At 37.3% G+C, this 25,053-nt stretch overlaps 1 protein-coding gene and 1 long non-coding RNA gene across 5 annotated transcripts in view; one reads left to right on the forward strand and one right to left on the reverse strand.

Moving 5' to 3' along the window:
- cps1 (carbamoyl-phosphate synthase 1) overlaps positions 1–17,330 on the forward strand; it is a 53,968-nt gene extending 36,638 nt beyond the window's left edge. Inside the window, exons 29-39 of one of the 4 annotated variants that reach the window (XM_023950956.1) lie at positions 1,413–1,490; positions 3,227–3,334; positions 4,659–4,748; positions 5,092–5,262; positions 12,907–12,981; positions 13,103–13,201; positions 13,554–13,613; positions 13,728–13,837; positions 14,308–14,437; positions 14,518–14,647; positions 15,430–17,330. In XM_023950956.1, coding sequence (XP_023806724.1) covers positions 1,413–1,490; positions 3,227–3,334; positions 4,659–4,748; positions 5,092–5,262; positions 12,907–12,981; positions 13,103–13,201; positions 13,554–13,613; positions 13,728–13,837; positions 14,308–14,437; positions 14,518–14,631 — 1,035 coding nt within the window. In that variant the 3' untranslated portion in view covers positions 14,632–14,647; positions 15,430–17,330. Of the gene's footprint in view, positions 1–1,412; positions 1,491–3,226; positions 3,335–4,658; positions 4,749–5,091; positions 5,263–11,737; positions 11,748–12,906; positions 12,982–13,102; positions 13,202–13,553; positions 13,614–13,727; positions 13,838–14,307; positions 14,438–14,517; positions 15,260–15,429 lie in introns of those variants that run through there. The other 3 variants (XM_023950954.1, XM_023950955.1, XR_002872518.1) reach the window with 3 other exon arrangements.
- Positions 17,331–23,159: 5,829 nt separating this feature from the next.
- LOC110014213 lies at positions 23,160–23,813 on the reverse strand. Its single transcript, XR_002289332.1, has 2 exons — positions 23,568–23,813; positions 23,160–23,477 (listed from the first exon to the last, which is right to left on the reverse strand). It is a non-coding gene; the product is annotated as an uncharacterized LOC110014213 (long non-coding RNA).
- Between the last annotated feature and the right edge of the window lie 1,240 nt (positions 23,814–25,053).

Genomic DNA, 25,053 nt, shown 5'->3' on the forward strand with positions numbered 1-25,053 from the left:
ATGGGTTGCTGGACGCTTCCTTGGAGATAGGGTGAGAAGCTCGCTCAGAGTAGAACCGCTTCTCCTCCGTTGAGGGACCAGTTGAGGTGGCTTGGTCATCTGGTCTCCAGATGCCTCCTGGATGCCTCCCTGGGGAGGTGTTCCAGGTATGTCCTACTCTGCGGAGGCCCCAGGGAAGACTCAGGACACGCTGGAAAGACTGTCTCTCGGCTTGCCTGGGAACGCCTTGAGGTCCCCTCAGAGGAGCTGGAGGAAGTGGCTGGGGCAAGACAAGTCTGCGCACCTTTGCTTAGATTGTTGCCCCCCCAACCCGGTCCAGGATAAGCTGAAGAAGATGGATGGATGTTTTTATTTTATTTTTTTTAACTATAATAGACATGGTGTGAACTATGTCAAATATAAAAAGTCTAAAAACAGAAACTCTGCAGTTGCTCTAGAACAGGATGGGAGCAGATAAAATACCATGTAATGTATAACATACAGTAACCAAATTTGAAAAACGTACAATGGAGTGGTAGAGGAGTGGAAGCCATTTTAAGGATTATTTTTTAACATAATTTCTTTCTGTGGAAGTGGGACGGGACATGAGTGGAAATCCTCTCTCGTGTGTCATTCTCTACTCTGCATGACTCCAGCCTCAGGCTACTTGTGATGCTCACACAAAGTCTTTAATGAATTTCACTCGACAATCCTCTCAAGGCTGTGGTTATCGCTGTTACTGGTGGACCTTTTACTACCAGCATTTTTCTTGTCATTAATTTTTTGTTAAAATGCTTAAATACAGCATGAACAACCAGCATGTTTAAAGGTGACTTCTAGTGGCTTTCCCTCCTTGTGGAGGGTGTTTATTGCGGTCTTCTGGACGTCTTTCAAGTCAGAATTCTTCTTTATGCTTATGTAGCACACTGACCCAGACTGACAGACCCTTTAAAGGCTCAGGAAACCTTTGCAGGTGTCTTGGGTTATTAAGCTGATCAGGATGCGACACCACAAGTTTCCAGCATTTATTATTTCACAATAAATCTCAATTTCTGAGGTAGTAAATTGTGGATGTCCACTACCTGTATGTCATAATCAACAAAAGTACAATAAATAAAGGCTTGGAATATTTTTTTTTATGTGTAATGATTCTTTTTAGAATGAATTTCACTTTTTCACAGCTTTTGTTGAGTCCCAACAATGCTGTTGGCTAACAGTCTTCGAAAAATAAGACCTCAGGGTTTTGGCAAATTTTCCCATTGAAATCATTTGTTTGATTTAAAAGGATGGTCTTTTTTTTGTGTGTTTTGTTTATGAATCCTAAGAAAGTTTGCCTGAACTTCTTATAAAGAAGCATCAAAATACTATATGTCTTCTATTTTTTCACTTTCTTTTTCAATAAAACAATGAATTTCTTATGTTTTTGACTCCAGGAGCATCCAGTGGTCATCACAAAGTTTGTGCGTGGGGCCAGGGAGGTAGAAGTTGATGCTGTGGCTAAGGATGGCAAGGTGGGGTTCTCCTGTTTCTTTCTCTTTCTCAGGACTTAATGTCAATTGTTTCCAAGGGCTAATCAGAGACAATATTGAAAGTAGGCCTTAACATAGTTAATTAAAAACATTAAATTGTACAGCTTTGAGGACATTATTTCATTTTTTTGCACCTACAGCACGTTTATCACATTAGCATTTATGATGGCACTTTTGTTTATCTCTGTAACCTTGAATTTCTTATTTTTAGTTCTTGAACTGAGCGGTAGGAAAACATGTTAAGTTGAAGGAAAGTGGAACGATGCAGCCGAAGTATGATACTTATCTTTAGTGTAAAAGATGGAGCACAGATACATTTGTTGAAGGGAATGTAATGGATAGTTCCAAGCTAAAATTATCGTATACTTTATATACTGATTCTACTTTAAATATGATCATTTTTTTTAACAAAAAGCAAACTCTTAAGGAAGGAATCACATGCCCAAATCTTTTAGCTTTTGTAAAATATAAAATCATAGATATTTTTTTTATTTCTATTAAACTTGTAATCAAGTTAAACAACAATAGGAAATTAAAAAAAAAGTAAAAAAAAACACTTTTTAAACTGCTACATCATTCGTTACTTTACCTGGTTTGCCATTAAAAAATAAAATATTTTCAGCTGGTTTGACATTAATATTAGATTGGAGAATAATAAAGCACATGCAAATTTAATTCGACCCCTCAGGTACATCAAAACTTGAATTACCTTTGAGATTATAGTCCTCCTAATGATAAGATGACACCGCTTTAAATAGTACTTTATAGTGTTATACATCAGGACGGGTTGCTGTAGATGACAGAGCCAGCCAGGTACTCATTGTGAACAGCCTGACTGTTGTTCTTTTGTTCAGACTATGAGAGTCATTTCAAGGATGTCTGTACGTGGGCTTTTCAGCTATATGGTAGATTTCCTCGCTCCACGTTCTCTGAATTCAGCCCTTCCTTTATCTCCAGTATCACATTAACAAGGCTGCCACTCCTTGAATACCGAACGGCACTCATAACCTGATGCTAGGCTCTGTGTGTAGGAGAGTGGAGAGAAAAAAAAGTCTGAGATAATATGTATTAATTACAGCCTCTATCTGTAGAGTGCTAATGAATGCAGTGGTTTGTCGCAGTTTAAATAGGCTAATGACACAGCAGCTCATTTGCGGACGCATACTTGCATTGAGTTGCCGGGTGATTTATATCTCCTTTTCTGTGGGTGGAATGTAAGTTACTCCTTTGACTGTGAACATTGTTCTCCTGCCGTAGTTTGGGCTGAACTTGGCCGTGTAATTATTTTTATTTTATTTCTCTCTTTAAGAACTTCCAAAAACGAACTTAATTGATCTGACTTTTTTTTAAGAGGTGTGGTCTGGAGATTAGAAAAAAACAACTAACCATGGATTCTTTAAAACTGCGACTATTGATTGTACTAAAACTACCTACTTTTGCATCACAATTCTCAGTAATAGATGCAGAACATTTTTCTCATAGGGATCATTGACCTTTTCAACATTGTTTTTGCTTCAAACACACATTCAAATGATTTACCCACTTGTGAGTTATTCATAGCATACTGTATATATTTGAGTGCCTTCTACTTGTAACTTTAAGGTTCCACTTAGTCATCAGAATGAAAACATTACTAAGCATGAGTATGTATCTCTGTTGCCTTTTAGAACTGGAATGTTTTTTTCTTTTTCCTGCATTATCACCATGTGTCTTTTCAGGTTCTTGTCCATGCCATAACAGAGCATGTGGAAGATGCTGGGGTGCATTCAGGGGATGCCACTTTAATGCTCCCAACACAAACCATTAGCCAGGGAGCTTTAGAAAAGGTTAGTTAAATCCTAAATACTCACATATACCGTAATATGCTGTGATGGATGGTGTTACATTTAGGAGATGACAATAATTGCAATATGTTTTTTTTGTTAGTAGATGTACTTTTTGTCTTCTTTTAGATAATTCTGAATAACACGCTTGAAAAAAAAAAAAAAAACAAAGAATATAATGACCAAATGCCCTGTTATTTAAACTGGCAGGGAAACCTGTGATTTAGGACTTATCGGACCACAGGTAGCTAATTGTCTTATTTACTTGTCTAAAACCACCGTAACCCAACACTTGACTCTGTGTGGCACTTAGATTTAAATAGAAGTGGGTCTTTTTTTTCCTTAGGTCCATTTATTTTATTTCATTTTTTGATATTTCTACAGTTTCTGCACAACGCTAGTGTTTCCATGTCAGTTATTTCCATTGATTGCAGATGAGAACTGGACTAGGTGGCCCATCCCCACTCGCATTCCCAACAGGAAGTACTCGCTGTTTCCAAGAAGCCAAAATCTCATAGACTTGTATAGAGAAACAAACAGCTATTATTCAGTCATTCTATCTATCTGAATAACCATTCTTGCTCTGATATCTTTTTAATATGTTATTGCTGATTATATTTTTTCTTTATTGCAAGTTATTCAAGCTATGCACTAGCCAATCAGATGCCTCAACAAAAGGAGTTGGTCACACATCGAACGTATAAAGTGTTTGATTGACAGATTCTCCTGAGCCCGCTTTCAAGTGGAAGGGTTGTGGACTTCCAAAACTCCTGATAAGAAATAGTGGTTGCCATAGAAATGATGACTCAGTCCAACCAGGACCAACCACTGTTTACTGACGTCATCTGGCTATATTATGGGGGAGTACATATTGCAGAAAAAAAGTGACTGAATTTATCTTATTTGGTTGGAGTCTGGAGTAAGGCATTTTCTATGGAGGAAGTCACACTGCTCATATTCAGTCAATGGTATTTTTCAAATCTTGAAGTGACTTTGTGCCATATAACGCTTGTCTCTTGTATGTATTTCATGATCTTAAATTCACTACAGATTTTCTATGATACCTATAAAAGATGCTTAACACAGATATTACCAACTTTAGTACAAATGTGTACAATTAGCACAAAAAATGCTCTCATTTAGCTATTCAAAATGAAAGAAAAATAGTAGATGAAAAATGATCATTAATAATGATATTTGACCTTAGAACTATATTGGTAAGTCTCAAGGTGCATTGTTTTTTTATTTTTTTACTTTCATGGAGTACATGTACACTATATAGGAAAGTCTACTATAGGAATTATTCTTTTCTTCACTTTGTGTCTAGGTGAAAATCGCAACTCGAAAGATTGCACAGGCGTTTGAAATTTCCGGACCTTTCAACACTCAATTTCTGGTTAAAGACAATGATGTTATGGTAAGTAATATTTCCACAAGTATGACTTAATGACTGGTTAGGATTTTTACATCTGGTTGCAGTTGCAATTTCCACACAGACTGAAGCTGAATGGCCTTCAGAGTGACTTGTGGAAGTAGAACGCCTTTATGACCTTTGTTGCTTTCAATAGATGTTCCATCTGCAGCCCACTCAAAAGGTGTTCATATTTATGCACTGGGGGTGTTTATACATGTTAATAATGACTTGTGATGCACATAAATATGCACATTAGTTTCTGTCTTGCTTGGATTATATATGCAGCATTCTGTAACATCTGTTTCACCATTTTAAAATGATCACTCTTTGTTTTGAACCCTTGTAGGTGATAGAGTGTAATCTGCGAGCATCGCGTTCTTTTCCATTTGTATCAAAAACAATCGGTGTGGACTTCATCAACGTAGCAACCAAAGTAATGGTTGGAGAGCCTTTGGATGAATCCATTCTACCTTCACTGGACAAACCATTTATTCCTGTAGACTATGTAGGAATCAAGGTAAGGAGTGGAAAAAAAGAGATGGGGTTTTATTGGGAAAAATGATGACACTGACACAAATATACTTCATATAAATTAAAAATGGAATTTCAGAACAGCAAAAACGGATATGCTGTGGGCAGGGAAAACAGCATGCCTAAACAGGAGCAAGTATGTGGTTTGTTATTTTTAGTTGTAATACTTAAAGGCTTGTTGTGCTCTAAAGAACAGTAACACGTGCACACTGGAGGTAACATTTACATTTCTTATTGTATAGTTCAGTTGTTGCTCTGTTGTTATAATTGATAAGCAAAATAAGTGGAACTGAGATCCAACACAATCACTGTTTGGTCAGGATTAATGATTTTTTTTGTCCTTTGTGTCGGCACCAACTTCTTCTACGCATTATTAGACAGATCTATCTCTGTAAAAGACTGGATGTCTATAGTTGTATGTTTGCAGTGATGTTTGTTAGGTTCAATACAGTTTCTTCTCTCAGGAAAGTGGAAGTATCTTCAGTCAGAGCTTGTTTTATCAGCCTGATCCAAACATTTAGTTTAATCTGGGTAAAAAAGGAAGCTTTGAGTTGTTGCTTCCATGGCATGGGATATTTTGCACAAAAACTTCAACTAGGAAAGCTGGCAACTTTGACCCCTTCTAGGGTGGTTTAAGATGGGAGAATGGGGCAGTAAAACAAGAAGATTGTTCCTTTTTCCTGTCTTTTCATTTCATAAAACAAAAGTATTATTTTTCAAAGCTTTGAAGTGGAGCTCTATTTACATTGGGCATCTACAGCCAAAACCATAAGTATTGAGGTACAGTGACCCTTTGCCTTGTTACTTTTCTGCTTTTACAGTCTTTCTCAGATTTTTTTGTGCGATTTTGCATGCTTTTTTAAAAAACTTTATTTATTTTTTAAGTGGATTGAGTCCTGATTCGCTGTAGACTTTTGTAAATCAATCCCCTCCGTGCCGTGTCCCCTCTCCAGAATGCGTTCGATTTGCAAAGAGGATCTTTGTTTTCATTCTGTAATTGTCACAAGAACAGGCAGACCGCTGGATCCAAGTGCAGCAGGTTTATGAGCTCAGCTAAATGTCCACAAAGCTAAATCAGAATCATGCAGGCAGGAGTTTATAACAGGCATGAGATCATCAGAGAAGAGACAGATTGGTCAAAATCCAAGCAAGGGTCAGGAGACAGAGGATCGGCTCCATGAAGGCAGAGTGGCATAGGGTTGGGCGATGTCCCTTAAATTGGCAGTTGACGATGTTTGCTGTCAACCATCAGGATGGACGATGATATCGTCCAGGGGGGGGGCTATTTTTAATTTCTCGCTCTTATATAATTGCTATTCGTTTTTTTACTTTATTACTTTATTTATTTTATTTCCTAACTAATGACTCATCCGCGATGATCCAGTATAAACCGAGGGAAGTGACTTTAACAAAAAAATTAATAAACAAAATAGAAAGAAGTAGTCCGCTCCCGCACTTGATTAGTCAAGTGGACCGGCGGAGTGCGGACTTACAGCTTTGTGTTTGAGGGGAAGGGGGGTGCTTTGTTACATGAGCGGTATGTGTGGGAGATTTAGGACTGGGATCCATCCCGCAGCTCTAGGGGAACAAGCTACCGAACTCAGAACCGGGTCTAAAAGTGTGTGTCTGAGCAGAGCTTGGACCGCCAGCTCACACAGCGGCTTTGGGGCGGTGTGAGCTTCAAAGCAGAAATGTCGCTCAGTCTTTAGAAACCGTTCAAACAATCACGTGGATTTGTGTTTCCAGTCGTGTCCCGACTAAATAAAGGCTGATGTTATTCCTACATGTTTAAGTGCAGCCAAGATGCAGATTGCAGAATTTCCGGATGGATTTTATGTCCACCCAAAGCTAATGTTGTTAGCCCGTGTTAGCATACTGCTAATCTTGGCTTCTTTCTGGCTCAGTTCTTAAACAGTAAAAGCACTGACCACACGGATTAAAAATAAAACGATGAGCGAACAAGCGCTTCATGATAACCGTAACATTATTAAAAGCACGTTTAGAAGATCGTCTCGTATATTACCGAGCTGTTTTTCAAACCCTACTGCGCATGTGCAAATGATTTATTCAGACCGAAAGTGTGACCCATGTGAATGTTTGTTATATTCTGAAAAAGTTTTTCTGGGGCTATATTCACGGTTGGATTCTAATCCGACCATTGATCCGATCAAGATATTTGCACATGTAACCGTGGCTTATGGTGTCGACTCGCAATGTGGCGGGGGCGTGGGATCACGATGGTGTCTCTCCATCGTGATGTGACTCACCCATCACGATGGTATCGTCCATCGGCACAACCCTAGAGTGGCATAAACAATCCTTTGCATTGAGCGTTGATTGAGTGAATGAAAGTAAGGTGTGCAGCATCCAAGAAGTGTGTGGGTGTGTGTTTAAACAGGGAAAAAAAATGAAACAATTTCAATGTTTGTCTGAGAAAAATTTATACAGTGTGTAGTGAGGAGTTATACAGCCTTAAAACAATTGTTGTAATTGAATTATTGCGAAAAATGAAATGACTACTTTGCAGTTTTTGCCTATTGCCTGTCATTTTTAGAACATAAGTCCCGCAATTATAGAGGGGCAACTGTAACAGAAAGTAATGTACACTCACTGGCCACTTTATTTGGTACAGCTTGCAAGTGCCAAGTTGGACACACTTTTGCCTTCAGAACTACTTTAATTCTTGGTGGCAAGGATTCAACAATGTACTGGAAACATTCCTCAGAGAGTTTGATCCATATTGATTTGAAAGCATCACATAGTTGCTGCAGATTTGTCAGCTGCACATCCATGATGCCAATCTCCTGTTCCACCACATCCCAAAGGTGCTCTATTGGGTCAAGAAATGGTACTTGTGGAGGCCATTTGAGTCCAGTGAACTCATTGCCATGTTCAAGAAACCAGTCTGAGATTATTCCTGATGATTTATGACATGGTGCATTCTCCTGCTGGAAGTAGCCATCAGAAGATGGAAGACTGTGGTCATAAAGGGATGGACATGTCAGCAACAATACTCAGATAGGCTGTGGTGTTGTAACCATGTTTGATTGATACTAAGGGGCCAAAAATGTGTGAAAAGGAAAATATCTCCCACACCATTGATACAAGGATGGATCCATGCTTTCATTTTTTGACACCAAATTCTAACCCTACCATCCGAACGTTGCAGGAAAAATGGAGACTCATCAGACAAATGAACGTTTTTTCTATCTTCTATTGCCCAACATCGATGAACCTGTGTGAATTGTAGCCCCACTTTCTTGTTCTTACCTGACAGGAGTGGAACCTGGTGTGGTCTTTTGCTGTAGTAGCCCATCTGCGTCAAGGTTGGACGTGTTGTGTTTCAGAGATGCTCTTCTTTAGACCTCGGTTGTAACCAGTGGTTATTTGAGTTCTCCACTGACCTCTGGCATCAACAAGGCATTTCCACCCACAGAACTGCCACTCAAATATATTTCCTATTTTTTGGATCATTCTCTGTAAACCCTAGAGATGGTTGTGTGGGAAAATCCCAATAGATCAGCATGCCACGTTCAAAGTCACCTAAATCACCTTTCCTTACTAAACTTCAATTAATTGCATAAAAGTCTATACATTTAACTCTTTTCTTCTCCATTCTGTGCATTTTATTAGATATTGTATTGTCCATATGAAAACAGTAATTAGTGGAGCATTCCTTTCTATGGGCCTGAAAATGGAAGTAGTTGGTGGGTTTTTCATATCAACTGGGAGGCCTTCTTCTTAGATTGGCTATGAGAGTGATTGCTTGTCACCAGCTGTTCTAAAGCAATTTTTCCAAAGCAATTTCTCACTCTAATGACAACAGAGCTGCTTAACAATGGTTGCAGTTTGGAGCCAATCACGCAGGTATAATCCCCCACTCTCCCTCACCGCCTAAAGTTTTCAATTTCCAGTCTGTTGTCTGTTGGTGAGGAATATTAATTAGAGCTTTGAATTCTCCAAGCGAAAATCTGAAAAGGCTTCTAGAATTTACTTGTAGTATATCATACATCCTTAATTCCTTTTACTGATAAGGACTCGCTTAGAGCTTTGTACGTTAGCTGCTTAACAAAGTATTGCTAATTTCTTTTTTACTTTTGAACACATTTTTTCTGCTTTGACATTTGGCCAGCATTGTAAACCAGTTTTTCTGCACTTTGAGGGGTCTGAAATATATTTATTTCATATTTTGTCTGTCATTGTATTTTTATCTTCAACTTATTACTACAGAGCTCACATAATTTTGTCGTCCTCATTCATGTTATTTTCCCTCACAAACTCTGTTTTCTATTTTCTTTTCTCTGTGTGAAGCCTTGTTTAATCTTTTTTTTTTTTTACTTTTCACCAACAAGTCCCTCTTAAATTGCTTTTTTTCTTTCTGTATTTTATAAGAACAAAAAAATAACAAAAACACAAGAGCACAACTGCCTCAAGGCTTAGAAGCCTAAGTGACTTAGTGATGCTTCCTTGTTTAAAATTAAAAGCTTTGAAAAAAATGTCCTTTCATTTCTCTTTTTTTGTGGGCTACACCATCGTTAAGTTTGAAGTAGACAAACAAAAAAGTATCAAACTTGATTTTTATTGCATCAAAAGTGATTAAGCCTGTATCACTGTATCCGTTCTGACTGTGTGTGTATATATATATATACACACATACATATATGTGTGTATATATACACACATATACATATATACATATATGTGTATATATACTTATATATATATATATATATATATATATATATATATATATATATATATATATATATATATATATATATATATATATATATATATATATATATATATATATATATATATATATATATATATGTATGTATATGTATATTAGGGCTGCACGATATGAGGAAAACTCGCGATATGCGATATTGGTAATTAATATTGCGATAACGATATAAATTGTGGTATATAAACAAATAGCCAAAAAAACAAAAACATCATTTCCATTTCACTGCAACAGTTTAAAAATATACTCCAAATGACCCTTGTCGACGTAGGAGGCAAACATCAAACATAAAAGGGCTCATCTGATTGATCAAAAACGTAAACGGGTCCTTCTGATTGGTTAAATGCATAAAGGGATGTATTTCATTTGTTCAATATTTCAAGCTGCCATGAGTTTGTTTTAGCACATTTAAGGTAATCATTTATTGCGATTTTTGCCGTCTTTTGCGGTATGCATATTGCACAGCTTGATTTCGCGATAACGATAAATTTGCGGTATATTGTGCAGGCCTAATGTATATGTATATATATGTATATGTGTATATGTATGTATATATATAAAGATCACAAATGATTGAAGAAAAAAGGTTCAGCGCACTGTCTTGTGGTGTCTAGATGACCCAACTCCCAATGTTAAAGTGCCTAGGATAGCACAAGGGCTAAACCAGCATGGAGGAGACTTTGACTATATGTCCGTTAGCCCAAACTTTATGACATTGTTCTTATTTGTATCAAGACAATAATGAAAAAAGGTGTCATAATACAAGTGGATGCAAATGTATCACACAAATTCCATTGTATGTGAACACAGCATAAGGGAGAGGCAGTCAAATAACAAAGACTCCAACAAAAAAACCTATGTATATAGCTAGACACCAGTACTTGAAGTCAAGTGTCAGGCCTAGACGGATACCTCTCTCTTTTTCTTTAAGACTTACTTATTAGTGCAGAATCCCCCCCAAGATCCAACCCAAAAAGTTAGAATCAGCTGGTGCACTTTTGGTTCTGGAGACAGTTTGGTCAGTTAAGCAATATTTTTCCCCATATAAACATACACAATTATATGTTTCTGTGTGATTCATTTGTTCTTGCAGTTGTCATTATCTCAGACCTCAAAATACGCAGTTAGTTAGTCTCGAAGTTAGTCTTTCTCTGTCTTTGTTTCATGAATATACTGATATTATATCAGTGCATATGTCCCTGACTTTTAGAACAAGTGTACTAGAAGCCATCCTGGTTCCCTATGTACAACACATTCTCAGTCCCTTCAGACATTACTTTGCTAGGATTACACTCCCATTACATTGATTAGATAGCCCATTTCAAGGATGAAAAGATGAATTCCCCCCAGTGGCCTTTGACTGCAGAACGTGTGGAAATGAACATTTAAACCCCACGATTCCTAACCGCTTCGTGTTCTCCTCATAGTAACCTCGATTGTCTGCTTTTCAAAGGCGATAATAAGAATGGCTTCCCAACAGGCATTTCACCCCCGTCTTCATTTATCTTAAAATAAAATGACAGATATTGAAGATACTGCTTCCAGGGACATCCCTATACTTTTTCTTTCAATCATTGTCTGATGCATATCTCATCTTTAATTTTTGTAAATGTATCCTTATTTCTTTCTTCTTGTGTTTTATGTCCCTTATTCCCTTCCTTTGTCAATCTTCAACTAATTGTTTCCTCTTTTTATCTCCTTTCCTGCGTCACAGGACTATATTGGTAATTATCCTGTTTTCTTCATTTTTGCACTGCCTACCATCTTTACCTTCTTTCCTTATGTTTTCTTTTTATCCCTAGTGTTAATAGCACTTATTTACCAGCTTACTTTTGTTTTTCCTACTTTATCTGAGCCCTAAATTATTGATTTTTTTTTTTCCTTTTCAAAAAGATATTTTTTCTCATGTAATCTTTACCTCTGCTTCGTATCATCTTAGGTTGCTGTGTAAATGTTTGTTGTTTTAACATAGTAACACTGTAAAACCTCTGTCAGAAAAAGGCCTGAAGCAAAATATTTAAACCTGTCATTTTCATACAGTTTACGCTGACTACTGACATTTTTTTGTATTAATTTGGGAATGACTTGGTTCTGTTATGACATCTGTAAGGTCTCAGAAAATATAAAGCGTTTCAATTTGCCTTCTTACATACACTTTATCTCTACCACACACATTACACAAAACATTAAACCATTGTTGTGACTGAAATCTCATCAAGATATACCACGTTCTACGCGGTTGATCAGGGGTCTACAACCTGAGGCTCTGAAGCCACTCTTTTACTCCTCTATTGTGGCTCATTAGTTGAAGGAAAATAAAATATTTATAATTCTAAAAAGTTCCACCTTTTAACGATCATAAGAGGCAAATACAAGTCGCATAAGTCGAACATTATTTAAGTCATTCACAAACAGTTGATGCACAGTACGCATACCTTTGCCCTGCTCCTGGCTACATTACCCATAATGCTCCAACCATCCATCAAGCAGTGAAACATTGTGTTTTTAAAAACGTGTCACATATTTTTGAGAGTCGTGTATCACAGGAAAAAAAAGGAAAATGAAAATAATCAACTCATTTAACGTTTTTAAGAAAAAGACAGTAAGGGTAACTTAGATATTTTTAACTTAAATTTGGTAAGTTAGTGCTTTGACTTTGTGTCTCCCACTGGGTTGTGGTCAGCGAGAATTTGAAAAGGCTCCATGAGTTTTGAAGGTTGGAGACACATGCTGTAGACCTTTGGATTTCCCATCTGGTCAACTTGTCCTACTAACCAGCTGGGAACCAACAGTTAAACAAGCAGACAATTCCAATGCATATTTGTGGTGTTTTTGTACGGCAAAAGAAAGCAACTTTTTTTTTTTTTGGCTTTTTCCAATCAGGCTCCGATGTTCTCCTGGCCCAGATTAAGGGACGCAGACCCCGTTCTTCGATGTGAGATGGCTTCCACTGGAGAAGTGAGCCTGTTGTGAATACACATCCCAGTTTTTGTGCTGTTTTGTCTTTTTTATTGTTTGAACCTGTGTTTAATTGTTACCTAAAAACATTTCAGGTATGGCTATCTGTGTATTATTGCAGGTAGCATGTTTTGGACCAAACATTTACTCAGCCTTCCTGAAGGCGATGCTCTCTACTGGCTTTAAACTGCCACAGAAAGGCATCCTTATTGGAATTCAGGTAAAAACCAAAATCACTTTTTTCCTGCAACTTTTTTTTCATTGTTTTTGCCCAACATAACAAAGCAAAACCAGGTTCATTAAAATGTATTAGTTGTTAGTAATAACTAGGAGATAATAATCTCAAGGTTACTATATTTCAGTAATACTTAGTAATACTGTTTTTTTACATCATAAAAAAATCCATTAACACATATTAAAAATGTAAGATATATATGTATATATATATATATATATATAAACACAGTAACTGCACATAAAATAATAACACAATACATCATTTTTGTTTTATGTTAGATATTTTTTAGTTGAGTTTAAAAATAAATTAAACATCCACTTCCTTTATTGTCCAGCAATCTTTCCGACCCAACTTCCTTGCTACAGCACACCAGCTCAAAGAAGAAGGCTTTAAGGTGGCGTCTCAAACTCTTTTAACTTGTATCATATTTAATAAATGTTTTATGTTCATGTTGACTATTTAAAAAAAGATCTATATACATTTTTTTCCTCCATTTTATTTGGCTTAGCTGTATGCCACAGAAGCAACATCTGCCTGGTTGTGTGCCAATGATGTACCTGCCATTCCAGTCGCCTGGCCCACGGAAAAAGGAGTTACTGAACTCCCCACTATTAAAGGGTATGTGGATTTTCATTATAGGAATGGCGTAAAATATTCAGCTAAATACAAAAATGACAAAAATTTAAATTACAATTAAAACTCACCAAAAACGTAAAATAAACTACTGATGGCCGAAAAAGGGGAATTTTGGTCGAAAAAGGCAATTTTTTGTGAAATTGTCTTGTTTTTCTTGAAAAGTTGATTTCAATAAAGTGTTGTTTTTTTTTTACGTAAGCTTTCTTAAATCTATCTTTACGTCTTTTAGTAGCTGACTTTATTTAGACCCATTTCACTTTCATTGACATGATGTATTCTTAGTTTATGTGGGCTAGTTTAATGGAAACTGCTGCAACTTTAAGAACCTTTTTTGGGGGGTCATAACTACAAAATATAGTGCTTTCTTTATCATTCAAACGATATTAAGTTTGTATCAAAATATAACAAAGTTTGACTCTATTCTTTATGCCTCACTCTGTGCGTGTGGACAGACTGATCAACGAGGGTCAAATTGATCTTGTGGTCAACTTGCCCAATAACAACACGCGACACCTGAAAGACAACTTCCTTATCCGCAGAATGGCCATCGATCATGGTGTTCCCCTCATCACCAATTACCAGGTCAGTCAATGGAATGGAAAATGGAAAAACTTGTGTTTTTTACAGAATTGCTTTTTACTAAATGCGTTTCTGTTTGACAGGTGGTTAAGCTGTTTGCAGAAGCTATTCGTTATGCAGGTGAGCTCGACGCCACCAGCCTCTTTCACTACCGGCAGAAAGAAGGACAACCAAGAGGTGCCAGTCAGCAAGGGTAGGACCATCGTTACTGCTGTAAGAAATAAGTCCTTCAGTGCTTGCCCAGTGAGTCTCCAATGCTCAGAAATGTCACCATCACTGGAACCCAGTAGCCTTTTTCTAATAATTTGGGCTTTACTCTGCAGTGGAGGTTGCTCTCCCACTCCAATATCTGTTAAAAACAAACAAAAAAGAAAAGAACTTCTATTCAACACAACCCCAAAGGAGCATAAAAACAGACACAATGATTATCTTTACATTACTCAAAAAAGCTGGAAAGAATTTGTTAGTGTAACCTGCACCACCTTTTACTAAAAATAAATTAAAGCTAAATTTAGACAATATGCCATACTAACAGACTTGCAGGTGTTCAGTTTGTTTTAAACTGTCTTTTTTAAGTTAGATTTACAAAAATAAAAGTTCAACACAAGTAAGTTATATTTTAAAATGTGTTAAATTGTGATTCTGTTTTTTTTTTTTTTTAAGAAAGCAAAAATTCTTTCTTCAACATAATAAGGGAGATAGTAGTGGGAAATTTGACAGGAAAAAAGAAAAGACTGATATTGTAAAGGGATTCTGTTTACAGTCGACTTAATTCATCACAAGGGAAGCAAAATTCATGCAAACAAAAAAACGCACTCGTCAAAAGAACTTAAAAAGTCTCAGTAGAACAGTTAGAGGCAAAAAGAAAAAAGGTGGAGCTGCATAGAGGAGAGGGCTAAGTGGCATCCTTCCTTTGTTATCTGTTTTACAAGTGCAGTACTTTAAAAACTGCTATTTAGAATTAGAATTTGAAGTGTTTTAATCTTTATTTTCAGATGTATTCTGAAATGATCAACGCTGAAGGTGGAAGGACAAGTTATTATTTTAATGTGTGTATGGTTACGTTTTTGAGTATGGAAATGTAAAAAGAATAAGAAGACAAAATCCTTTTTTGGGGGGGATTTCTTAAATAATTGTCTTTTTGTTATTTGTGTAATTCGCTTTCTTAGACGATTTAGTCCAAGAAGAGCTTTGTCCTTTTTGAGAACACAGAAGGTTAAAAATGTACCTTTTAAATTCTGAGGTGATGTTGGCACTAAACTAAAGCGTTTACAACACCTTTTTTTTTACAACCAGCTACATTTGATTTGGTTCCTGAACCCTTTATTTGACATTTTCTGTAGCTGCTACTGTTTTTTTTCTCCATGTTGACTAATGACAGAATATATTTATATGCAATATATTTCATTAAAAAATAAATTTCATTTTTAGGATCCGAGTTAAAATAAGTAAATTAATAATTGGAAAAGTAATACAACAGAATTATTGTTAGATTCTATCATACACTATATTGCCAAAAGTGTTGCCTCACCCGCATTGACTTACATATGCCCTGAAGTGCCATCGCATTCCTAACCCATAGAGTTCAATATGATGTGGGACCACCTTTTGCAGCCATTACAGCTTGAAATCTTCTGGGAAGGCTGTTTACAAGGTTGAGGAGTGTGTTTCTAGGAAGGTTTGACCATTCTTCTAAAAGCGCATTGGTGATGTCACACACTAATGTTGGTGGAGAAGGCCTGGCTCTCAGTGTCTGTTCTAATTCATCCCAGAGGTGTTCTATTGGGTTCAGATCAGAACTCTGTGCAGACCAGTCAAGTTCATCCACACCATATTCTGTCATCCATGTCTTTATGGACCTTGCTTTGTGCACTGGCACACAATCATATTGGAAGAGGAAGAGGCCGCTCAAAACTCTTCCCACAGGTTGGGAGCATGGAATTGTCCAAAATGTTTTTGTCTCCTGAAGCATTCAAAGTTCCTTTCACTGGAACTAAGGGTCCAAGCCTAAGTCCTGAAAAACAAGCCCACACCATAATTCCTCCTCCACCAAATTTCACACTCGGCGCAATGCAGTCCGAAATGTACCGTTCTCCTGGCAACCCCCAAATTCAGACTTGTCCATCACATTGTCAGATGAAAAAGTGTGATTCATCACTCCAGAGAATGTGTCTCTACTGTTCTAGAGTATAATGGCAGTGTGTTTTACACCACTGCATCGCAGCACTGCCCTTGGTGATGTGTGGCTTGGATGAGGCTGCTTGGCTATGGAAACCCATTCCATGAAGCTCTCTGTGTACTATACTTAGGCTAATCTGAAGGTCACATGAAGTTTGGAGCTCTGTAGCAATTGACTGTACAGAAAGGCAGGGACTTATTTGGACTGTGTGCTTCAGCGTTCGCTGACCCCTCTCCGTCGGTTTACGTGGCTTACCACTTTGTGGCTGAGTTGCTGTTGCTCCCAAACTCTTTCATTTTGTCAGGACAGAGCTGACAGTTGACTGTGGATCAGTTAGGAGTGAGGAAATTTCATGACTGGATTTGTGGGACCAAATCCAAAAAATAAACGTTCCAGGTTGGAATTCACTGAGCTGCTGAGAGCGACCCATTCTTTCCCAAATGTTTTTAAGAACAGTCTGCATCTACTTCTGATCATTTGGATGGGTGAGTGAATACTTTTGGTAACATAGTGTATTTTCTATGACATTGATTTTTTTATTTCATCATATTTTTATTGTGTTTTGTGAACACTGTATTTGGACAATCATCAAACATGATTTCGTTAATGTTTTTATTTAATGCAGTCAGTTGTATTATTATTATTTTCTAAATGTGTTGTTTACTTACTGATTCTTTTTCCTTATTGGATTTTGTTGAATAAATAATCCCAACAGTAAAAAAAGGCAGTGTGTTTGTCTTTGTTTTTTTTTCACAATCACTTTCATATGTTGTCAATTTGCTATTCGGTCAGGTGTAATTTGTAGGTGTCTCTTCTTTTATTCTTATTTATTTAGGTTTCTGCTTATTCTGATCATTTTTCAAATGCAAAACTGAATTTTCATGATCTACGTAAGTCTTTCATCTTTTTTTTTGCCTTATGTCTTCCTCTTAAACAGGGAAGATAAAAAAAATCAGCACCTGTTCATCTAAATTTTCTTACCTGAGAAGCTGAGGGCCAGCAGAATTGTAATCCATTGCAGGTATGGTATCTTAGCAACAGGGCTGCCCCTATTATCCCTTATCCCTGTTTGACAGTAACTCCCAGGTTGATCTTTGTTTTGTGCTCTTTGCCTGTAAATCCAGTTTTGATTAAAGAATATTCTTAATTTAACCATATTTGCTTGTCATGGGAGGGTTTGGATAAAGCTTTTAACCATCTCAGAGTGTATACGGTCCTCTTAGAGGGGATCAAACACTTTAGAAGGAAAATGGTTTTGAGCAAATTCGGCTACAACATCAAAGCTGATCGTATGTAATGAGGAGAGAGAGAAAAAAATCTACCACTATGCGCTACACTGATGAAGTTGAGCTTCATATGCAGATAAAACAAAGACATCTAGATTAGAGAATAGAAAAGTCTGTGTAAACAAAGTATTACAGATTGTAAAAAATTATGAAGATATAAATACAGCGAGTAGGCTAGTTTCAACAGATTTACAGACATGGCGAGAGTGAATGGTCCTGATATCTGAAGGGAGACAACTTGTCCACCATCCCGTTTTCTGGTTACAGGCTGCTGTGTTGTTACCATTTTGGGAATTTTTCTGAAAATCTGGAGAATAATCCTTTGGTTCTTGTTCAGCTTTTCCTTAGATGTTCTGTGCATAATAGGAATATCTGTTTAATACAGAGTTATTAAAAAAAGAAAAAGAATGGTGAGGACCGTTATCAGGTTTAATGTAAGATGGGAACATTTTCACCCAAAAAAATCAGTTGAGGGTTTAATAACAATATTAGTAATTATTAGTAATAACAATATATATTTTTAATCTAAACGAAAATATGCTATTGTGCCTAAGAATGAAGGATAATGATAAATATTTTAACATGTATACATGGTGAATTGTAAAAAAAATAAAAACCAATAAAAAATGTTTCTAAATAAAAAAAAAGCTTTTATTTTTAAACCAATGTCCTAGAGCCAAAAAAAAGCACGTAAACAAATGATTTTCAAGTTCCAAATCCAAGGTTGTGTTCAAATTCCCTCATCTCTGTTTATTTAGAGCACTATATAGGGTGTTCGCCATGTTGTAAGGTTGACTGTATAATATGTCAAAACTAGTGTGCATCGTGGCTGCACGGTGGTGCAGTGGTTAGCGCTCTTGCCTCACAGCAAGAAGGCCTCCGGTTCAAGTCCAATGTGAAAAACTACATCGACGGGGGGCCTTTCTGTGTGGAGTTGGCATGTTCTCCCCGTGCATGTGTGGGTTCTCTCCGGGGTCTCCGGCTTCCTCCCACCGTCCAAAAACATGCTTCGTAGGTTAATTGGCAACTCTAAATTGTCCCTAGGTGTGAGTGTGAGAGTGAATGGGTGTGTGTTTGCAGACATTCTACCCTGCGACAGACTGGCGACCTGTCCAGGTTGTCCCCTGCCTTCGCCCACAAGTGGCCGGGATAGGCTCCAGCAGCCCAGTGACCCCGAAAGGGAAAAAACGGTTAAGAAAATGAATGAATGAATGAATGAATGAATGAATGAATGAATAGTGTGCATCGATGCTCATTTTATTGGTAAATATAGACCACAATGCATTGCATATGAATTTTTCATTTGAGAAAAAAATGTATACATGTCATATATATTTTATAAATCATTTAAGTTTCCATAATTAGTAGGTTACACAGTGGATTCATATAAATAGTCTTTGTAAAATATTCATCATTAATAGGTTTTTTATAGATGACATATTTAAAAACCCTAGTCCCCATGTCTGGCTCCAGGTTAAACCACAAACATGACAAACGGTTAAGGTTATCATATTTTCTCATGACTTGCTATGCCAGACAGACCCAGACGCTGGAACCTGGAAGGAAACACAGGAGATTGAAATGGTGAGTAATGAGTTTATTTTCCTGAACAAGGATCCAAAGGCGAGTTTGATGAAGAAGCGCTGGCGATGCGCCGATATTGGTTTGGCTAGCGGGAGCTATGGCTTGAAGGCGTGCCGTGGTTGGAGGTCTTGGCGTGGCTCGGAATCGTGGCTTAGCTGGAGAGTGGTGTGGATCAGGCTGCTCTTGGGAAACTGAGACTCAGGTGAACACTCGTGGTCTATGGTCCTGTAGGCGAGGCGGAGAAACAAGGTTAGTGAGGAGCGAGCGCACAAGAGCACAGAGAACTCACTAGTAGACCAGATTAAGCACCATAAGGGGCAACGAACTGGCGATGAATGCTGGAGCTGGATCTCCTTAAAAAGGCTGGTAGTAGATGAGGAGAGTGACCACAGCTGGTCTCAATCAGAAGGCAGAGCAGAGAGGGGAGGGTGAGGAGAGACTACCAGAGGCACCGTGACAATATTGTTTTAACAAAAAAAGAATGAGACCATGTCTGAGCAGTCGTGACCAAAAAATGCTAAATATTTCACTGTAATACCTCGAGTTGGATTGAAGAAGACATTCCTGCTGCTTTTCTTGTGAGAGGGGAGAAAAAAAGTGACCCCGGCTAATTGACATGCACTTTTCATGGCGCGCAAATGAAAGATTTATTGAGATGAAGAGCAGAATAAACTTAAAAGATGAGTCACATTGTCAGTGGTGGTTGATAATAAAGTGAGCAATTGTACCAAAAGAAAAATAAAGGTCCATCTCGATGCTTAAGTAAGAGGCAGGTTTGAGAATAAGAATCTAAAAAAAGTGTTTAATGAAGTTTCACAAAAAAATAATAGTCATGTGAATAATGAGACCAGAAAAAAAAAGAAAAACCTCTCTACAAAATCAGCTCTCACAGATACTTAATTCTGTCTTTTTCCCTTAAAAAAAAAAAACATTTTTGGGGTTTTCATTTCAATTAAGCTTTATTCCTGGTCATGTGAAAAAAATCCCCTATCATATTAGTACTTTGTGCATAGAAAATGAAGCACAGCACATATAAATCTAATTTGATTATCTTAAAATATCCTGATTGAAATACTTTGATTGGAATAAAACACTACTGCTGCAGTTGCTGCAAATAAGGTTTCATTACAGTCCCTATATAATAAATCCATTAAATGACCTGATTAGTCTGTTTACTGCAAGTAGTGTCTTGATCAGAAGGCCTTCATGATCTTTTTTCCTTGTTTTTTTATGCCATATTGTGGCTCTCACATACATTAGTGGTATATCCCTAGATCTCTAGAATTTGTGGTAACACTTTATATTAAGATTCCTAAACAAGCTTTAACGCATGAACAAGCATTATAATAGCATTTTTAAGGGGTTAGTAAGACATTATTAGTACAATAAGTCTAATAAGGTTAATTAAATTACCTATTTAACACATTTACAGGCATTATTATTAGGATGTTTTTTAGGTGCTAATGATACATTTATTGGCATTATGCCTAAAAAATGTGTCAGTGTTAAGAAGCTTAATAAGATTTATTAACAACTTTTGTTACCAATTAAGAAGTATTATTATTGTTTGGGGTTCTAGTAAGACATTTATTAGAATTATAGATATCTCACACAAACCTAAGTGTTAATAAGCTTAATACGTTTTATTAACTAACTTAACAAATTAATAGGCTTTATTAATGTGTAAGATGCTAGTAAGATATTTATTAGCATTATAGATGTCTTGCAAATACCTGAAAGTGTTAATAAGATTTATTAACATCTAAAGTCAGACCATTGTCTTCTGAATCCATATTACTAAACTGCTTATAAGCTTTACAAATGTATTAATTAACTTTGTTAACAGTTTATTAAATATTTTGCAGCACCTCAACTAAAGTGAGTACGGTTTTTACCACAAACAACCACTAAGCATAAAGCTTGTAAAAAGAACTTTATAACATTAAAACAGACTAAACATACAAATATCTTTCTGTAAAAGAAATATGATAATTTATTTCAGACAAATTAAGAAAAACCAAAACAACCAAAAACATAGGGAACGCTGTCGGATGACACTAGCATCATAGCTAATAAGGATAAAGTATTAGAATCTATCCTGAGTAAAAAATTCATAGAAAATCCCATCACTAACAGACAGTTTGCTTGAGTGCGTAACCCTTGTGCTATCCTAGGCACTTTAACATTGGGAGTTGGGTCATCTAGACCAGTGTTTTTCAACCAGTGTGCCGCGGCACACTAGTGTGCCGTGGGAGATGGTCAAGTGTGCCGTGGAAAATTGCCCTCATTAACTGATCTAAAAGCATTTCAGCAATCAGCTCTTTGTTCATCCAAACAGGTCCTGATAAAACACTGAGTAGTTAGGAATATAAACGATCATAAAATACTTTTTTCTTTGTGTTTATTTGATTCTATTAAAGACATTTTGATAAGAATGACGCGAAATAGCTGCAGCTATAACTGTGTAAGGAAAAGTCCCGCAGCTTTTACTGTCTCCACGACTCCACCAATCATTCTTGAAGGCTAAATCACATGTCATCAGTCTGACCAATCAGAAGTGGTTAAAGTCTCCACTTCCTTGTTCCAAATTAGCTCATAACTCAGTCAGTTCCGACAAAAACACCAGCTAAAGCTCGTCTTTAGCGGTGTAGCTTTCCACAGAATCCGGTATCAGACCGTGTAACAAGTGAACAAAACCATGAAGCTCAGAGACGCGAGTCTTTCTGCCGTTTTCCCGCAGTTTTTACACTACATCTCCCATGATGCATTGGCTTAAAGGGACAGCGTCTTGAAAACACAACGAACATACAGCTTGTATGTAACTTAACTTTTATTACATCTTTTAGAAAAACATCTGCAACTTCCTGCTTTTTCTGCCACAATTATCACAAAAATGCACGTCAGATTGCCGGGGGGGGGGGGGGCTGTAGATCAAAACAGACTATGAGTTTCTGCTTTTTTTTTTTTTTTTTTTTGGGATGCTGGTGTGCCGCGGGATTTTTGTCAAGGTTAAAGTGTGCCGTGGCTCAAAAAAGGTTGAAAAACACTGATCTAGACCCACTAGACGTTGCTCTGAACCTTTTTTCTTCAATGGTTTGTGAACCTCACTGGTGTCCATGGATTACATGAAATCTTTCCACCTTTATCCACCTTTGTCATGGTAGGGAGAACACGTCAATGTAAGGGTGGGGTCATCTGTTAATAAATCTTATTAAGCTTCTCAACACTGACACATTTGTTAGGCATCTATAATGCCAATAATGTATCATTAGCATCTTAAAAACATCCTAATAATAATGCTTGTAAATGTGTAAACTAAGTAATTACCTTATTAGACTTATTGTGCTAATAAATGTCTTATTAACACCCTAAGAATTCTATTATAATGCTTGTTAACACATTAACAAAGCTTGTTAAGGAATCTTAATATAAGTGTTATCGAATTTGTTTGTAACTCGCTACACCTTAAAAGTGTTGGCCGCTGTTGGTACCATAACCATTTAGCCTGCAATAACCATTCTGGGTCCTTTTAACAGAGGATAATGTAAGGGGGGGGGGTATATAGTAAGGGCTGTAAGAAGTTAGGAGATGGACTGAAAGAAACGAAATTGAATTACTGCAGGTTAGAGAGATGACCTGGGTGAGAGCACACACACGCCACAAAAAAGGACCCAGGTTTTTTTGGCAACAACAACAATTTATTAATAATAAAAAACCTGACTGGTCACTGAGATGTGATTAAGAAAACTATTAAAAGATATAAAGTAGTTGCAAAAAGTCATAGGAAGGATAAAATACAACAAAATGCTGAAACAGGATAAAAACTACAAGAAAAAAAATACTAAAAGTCTAGGGGACAGCTAGCACAGTAAAAAGCAGCTCGGTGAGGCCACAGATCCAAGATCGAGGGGACGTCCTCCTCCCTGCCAGACATGGCCCTTGATGTCCACTCCCTGGATGATCAGGGAAGTCCTCCGGTCACACGCACCAGGACCTGAAGGCAAACACATCTGCCAGCACCAGAAGCGACCACGGCTGCCTTAGGCTATCTCGAGGAGTGTGGCTACGCTGTCCCAATACTTACAGGGGAGGCTGAGTTCCCCTCTGCCTCTGCGCTTATTCCACGTCACACACTCCTCCTCGTGTCGTGTCACCACTGGCTGGTCTTACGACGCGCTGGGACCTCTGAGTGGAAACACAAGCGGCAGCACCAAAGGCACTCCAACATGCAGGCTGCATCCAGCCTTATTGTGTCTTTCAACCAGTCTGCTGCAACACTACTTTGTCTACTCTGGCTACTTCCGCAAACAACAAGTGACGTCGTTCACCGTTGAGGACTCTTCTGCGCATACGGGTCACTTCTGGGTCATTTCACGGTCAAACGGGAGATCACAAAAGTTTGGATTTAATTGGAAATGTGAACGGCTTTGCAAAGAAATCAGATTTTTTTTTTAAAATCGGAATTGAGCATTAAGCCCTGCAGTGTGAACGTAGCCTATGTATACTACCCTTTCTTTTTTTTAAGTGCGAATATGACATAGACAATCATGAAGTTAAAATCTAATTGATATGAGCGTTTTGCAACGCTCATTTATGAATCCACTGTCTTCTGATGTTTAAGACATTGATGGTTTATTAAAAAAATACATTTAAAAACTTTCTTTTGGCAGAAATTGTTCCGATGCAATGCATTGTGGTCTATATTTGCCAATCTAGTTGGCAATGCACACTGGTTTTTCGAAGAGACTTCTGGGAAATTTCTAGGCCACTCGATTTTGGAATTGTAGATTCGGACAGCACTACAAAAGGGCAAACGCACTATATAGTGCACTATGTAGTGAGTAATGAAGGAATTCAGACACAACCCCAGACTTGTTTGCAACTCTTAAAAATAGACTGATTCTGCTAAAACAAAACATAACTGTGACTACGCTAACTCCCAACTTTCTTAATAACACATAAAAAACACATTCCGACACCGCTACATGTAGCTGCATTAGCTTATTTCTAAAACACCCAAACTTCTTTGCAACTCGTACAAAAAAGAGTCTGACATTTTGACAAAGCGTCATTTACCTTTCAAAATTGCAACCATATACAACTAGCTTTAACCCATATATAAGGCGCTCTGGATTATAAAGTGGACTTTTTTGGAAACATTGAGGCTTTTAAGTGTGCTTTATATTGCAGAAAATCTATTACAATTTATAAAATAAAGCAGGGAAATCCATCAGTCCAGTTTGCTACAAATGCACAAATTTTAAGAGAGCTGTGTAACCCCTTGTGCTATCCTAGGCATTTTAACATTGAGAGTTGGGTCATCTAGACCCACTAGACAGTGCGCTGTACCTTTTTTCTTCAACGATTTGTGAACCTCACTGGTGTCCATGGATTACATGAAATCTTTCCACCTTTATCCACCTTTGTCATGGAAGGGATAACACGTCAATATAAGGGTGGGGTCATCTAAGATAGCACAAGGGTTAAGAAATGTAAAATACATAGTTGACAGAAAACTAAGGTTTTAATCCTCTGTTTAACGTCAGACATCAACAGCCTTCTGCTTACTG

The sequence above is a fragment of the Oryzias latipes genome, chromosome 21 (genome assembly GCF_002234675.1).
Source record: "Oryzias latipes chromosome 21, ASM223467v1".
Taxonomy (NCBI): Eukaryota; Metazoa; Chordata; class Actinopteri; order Beloniformes; family Adrianichthyidae; genus Oryzias; species Oryzias latipes.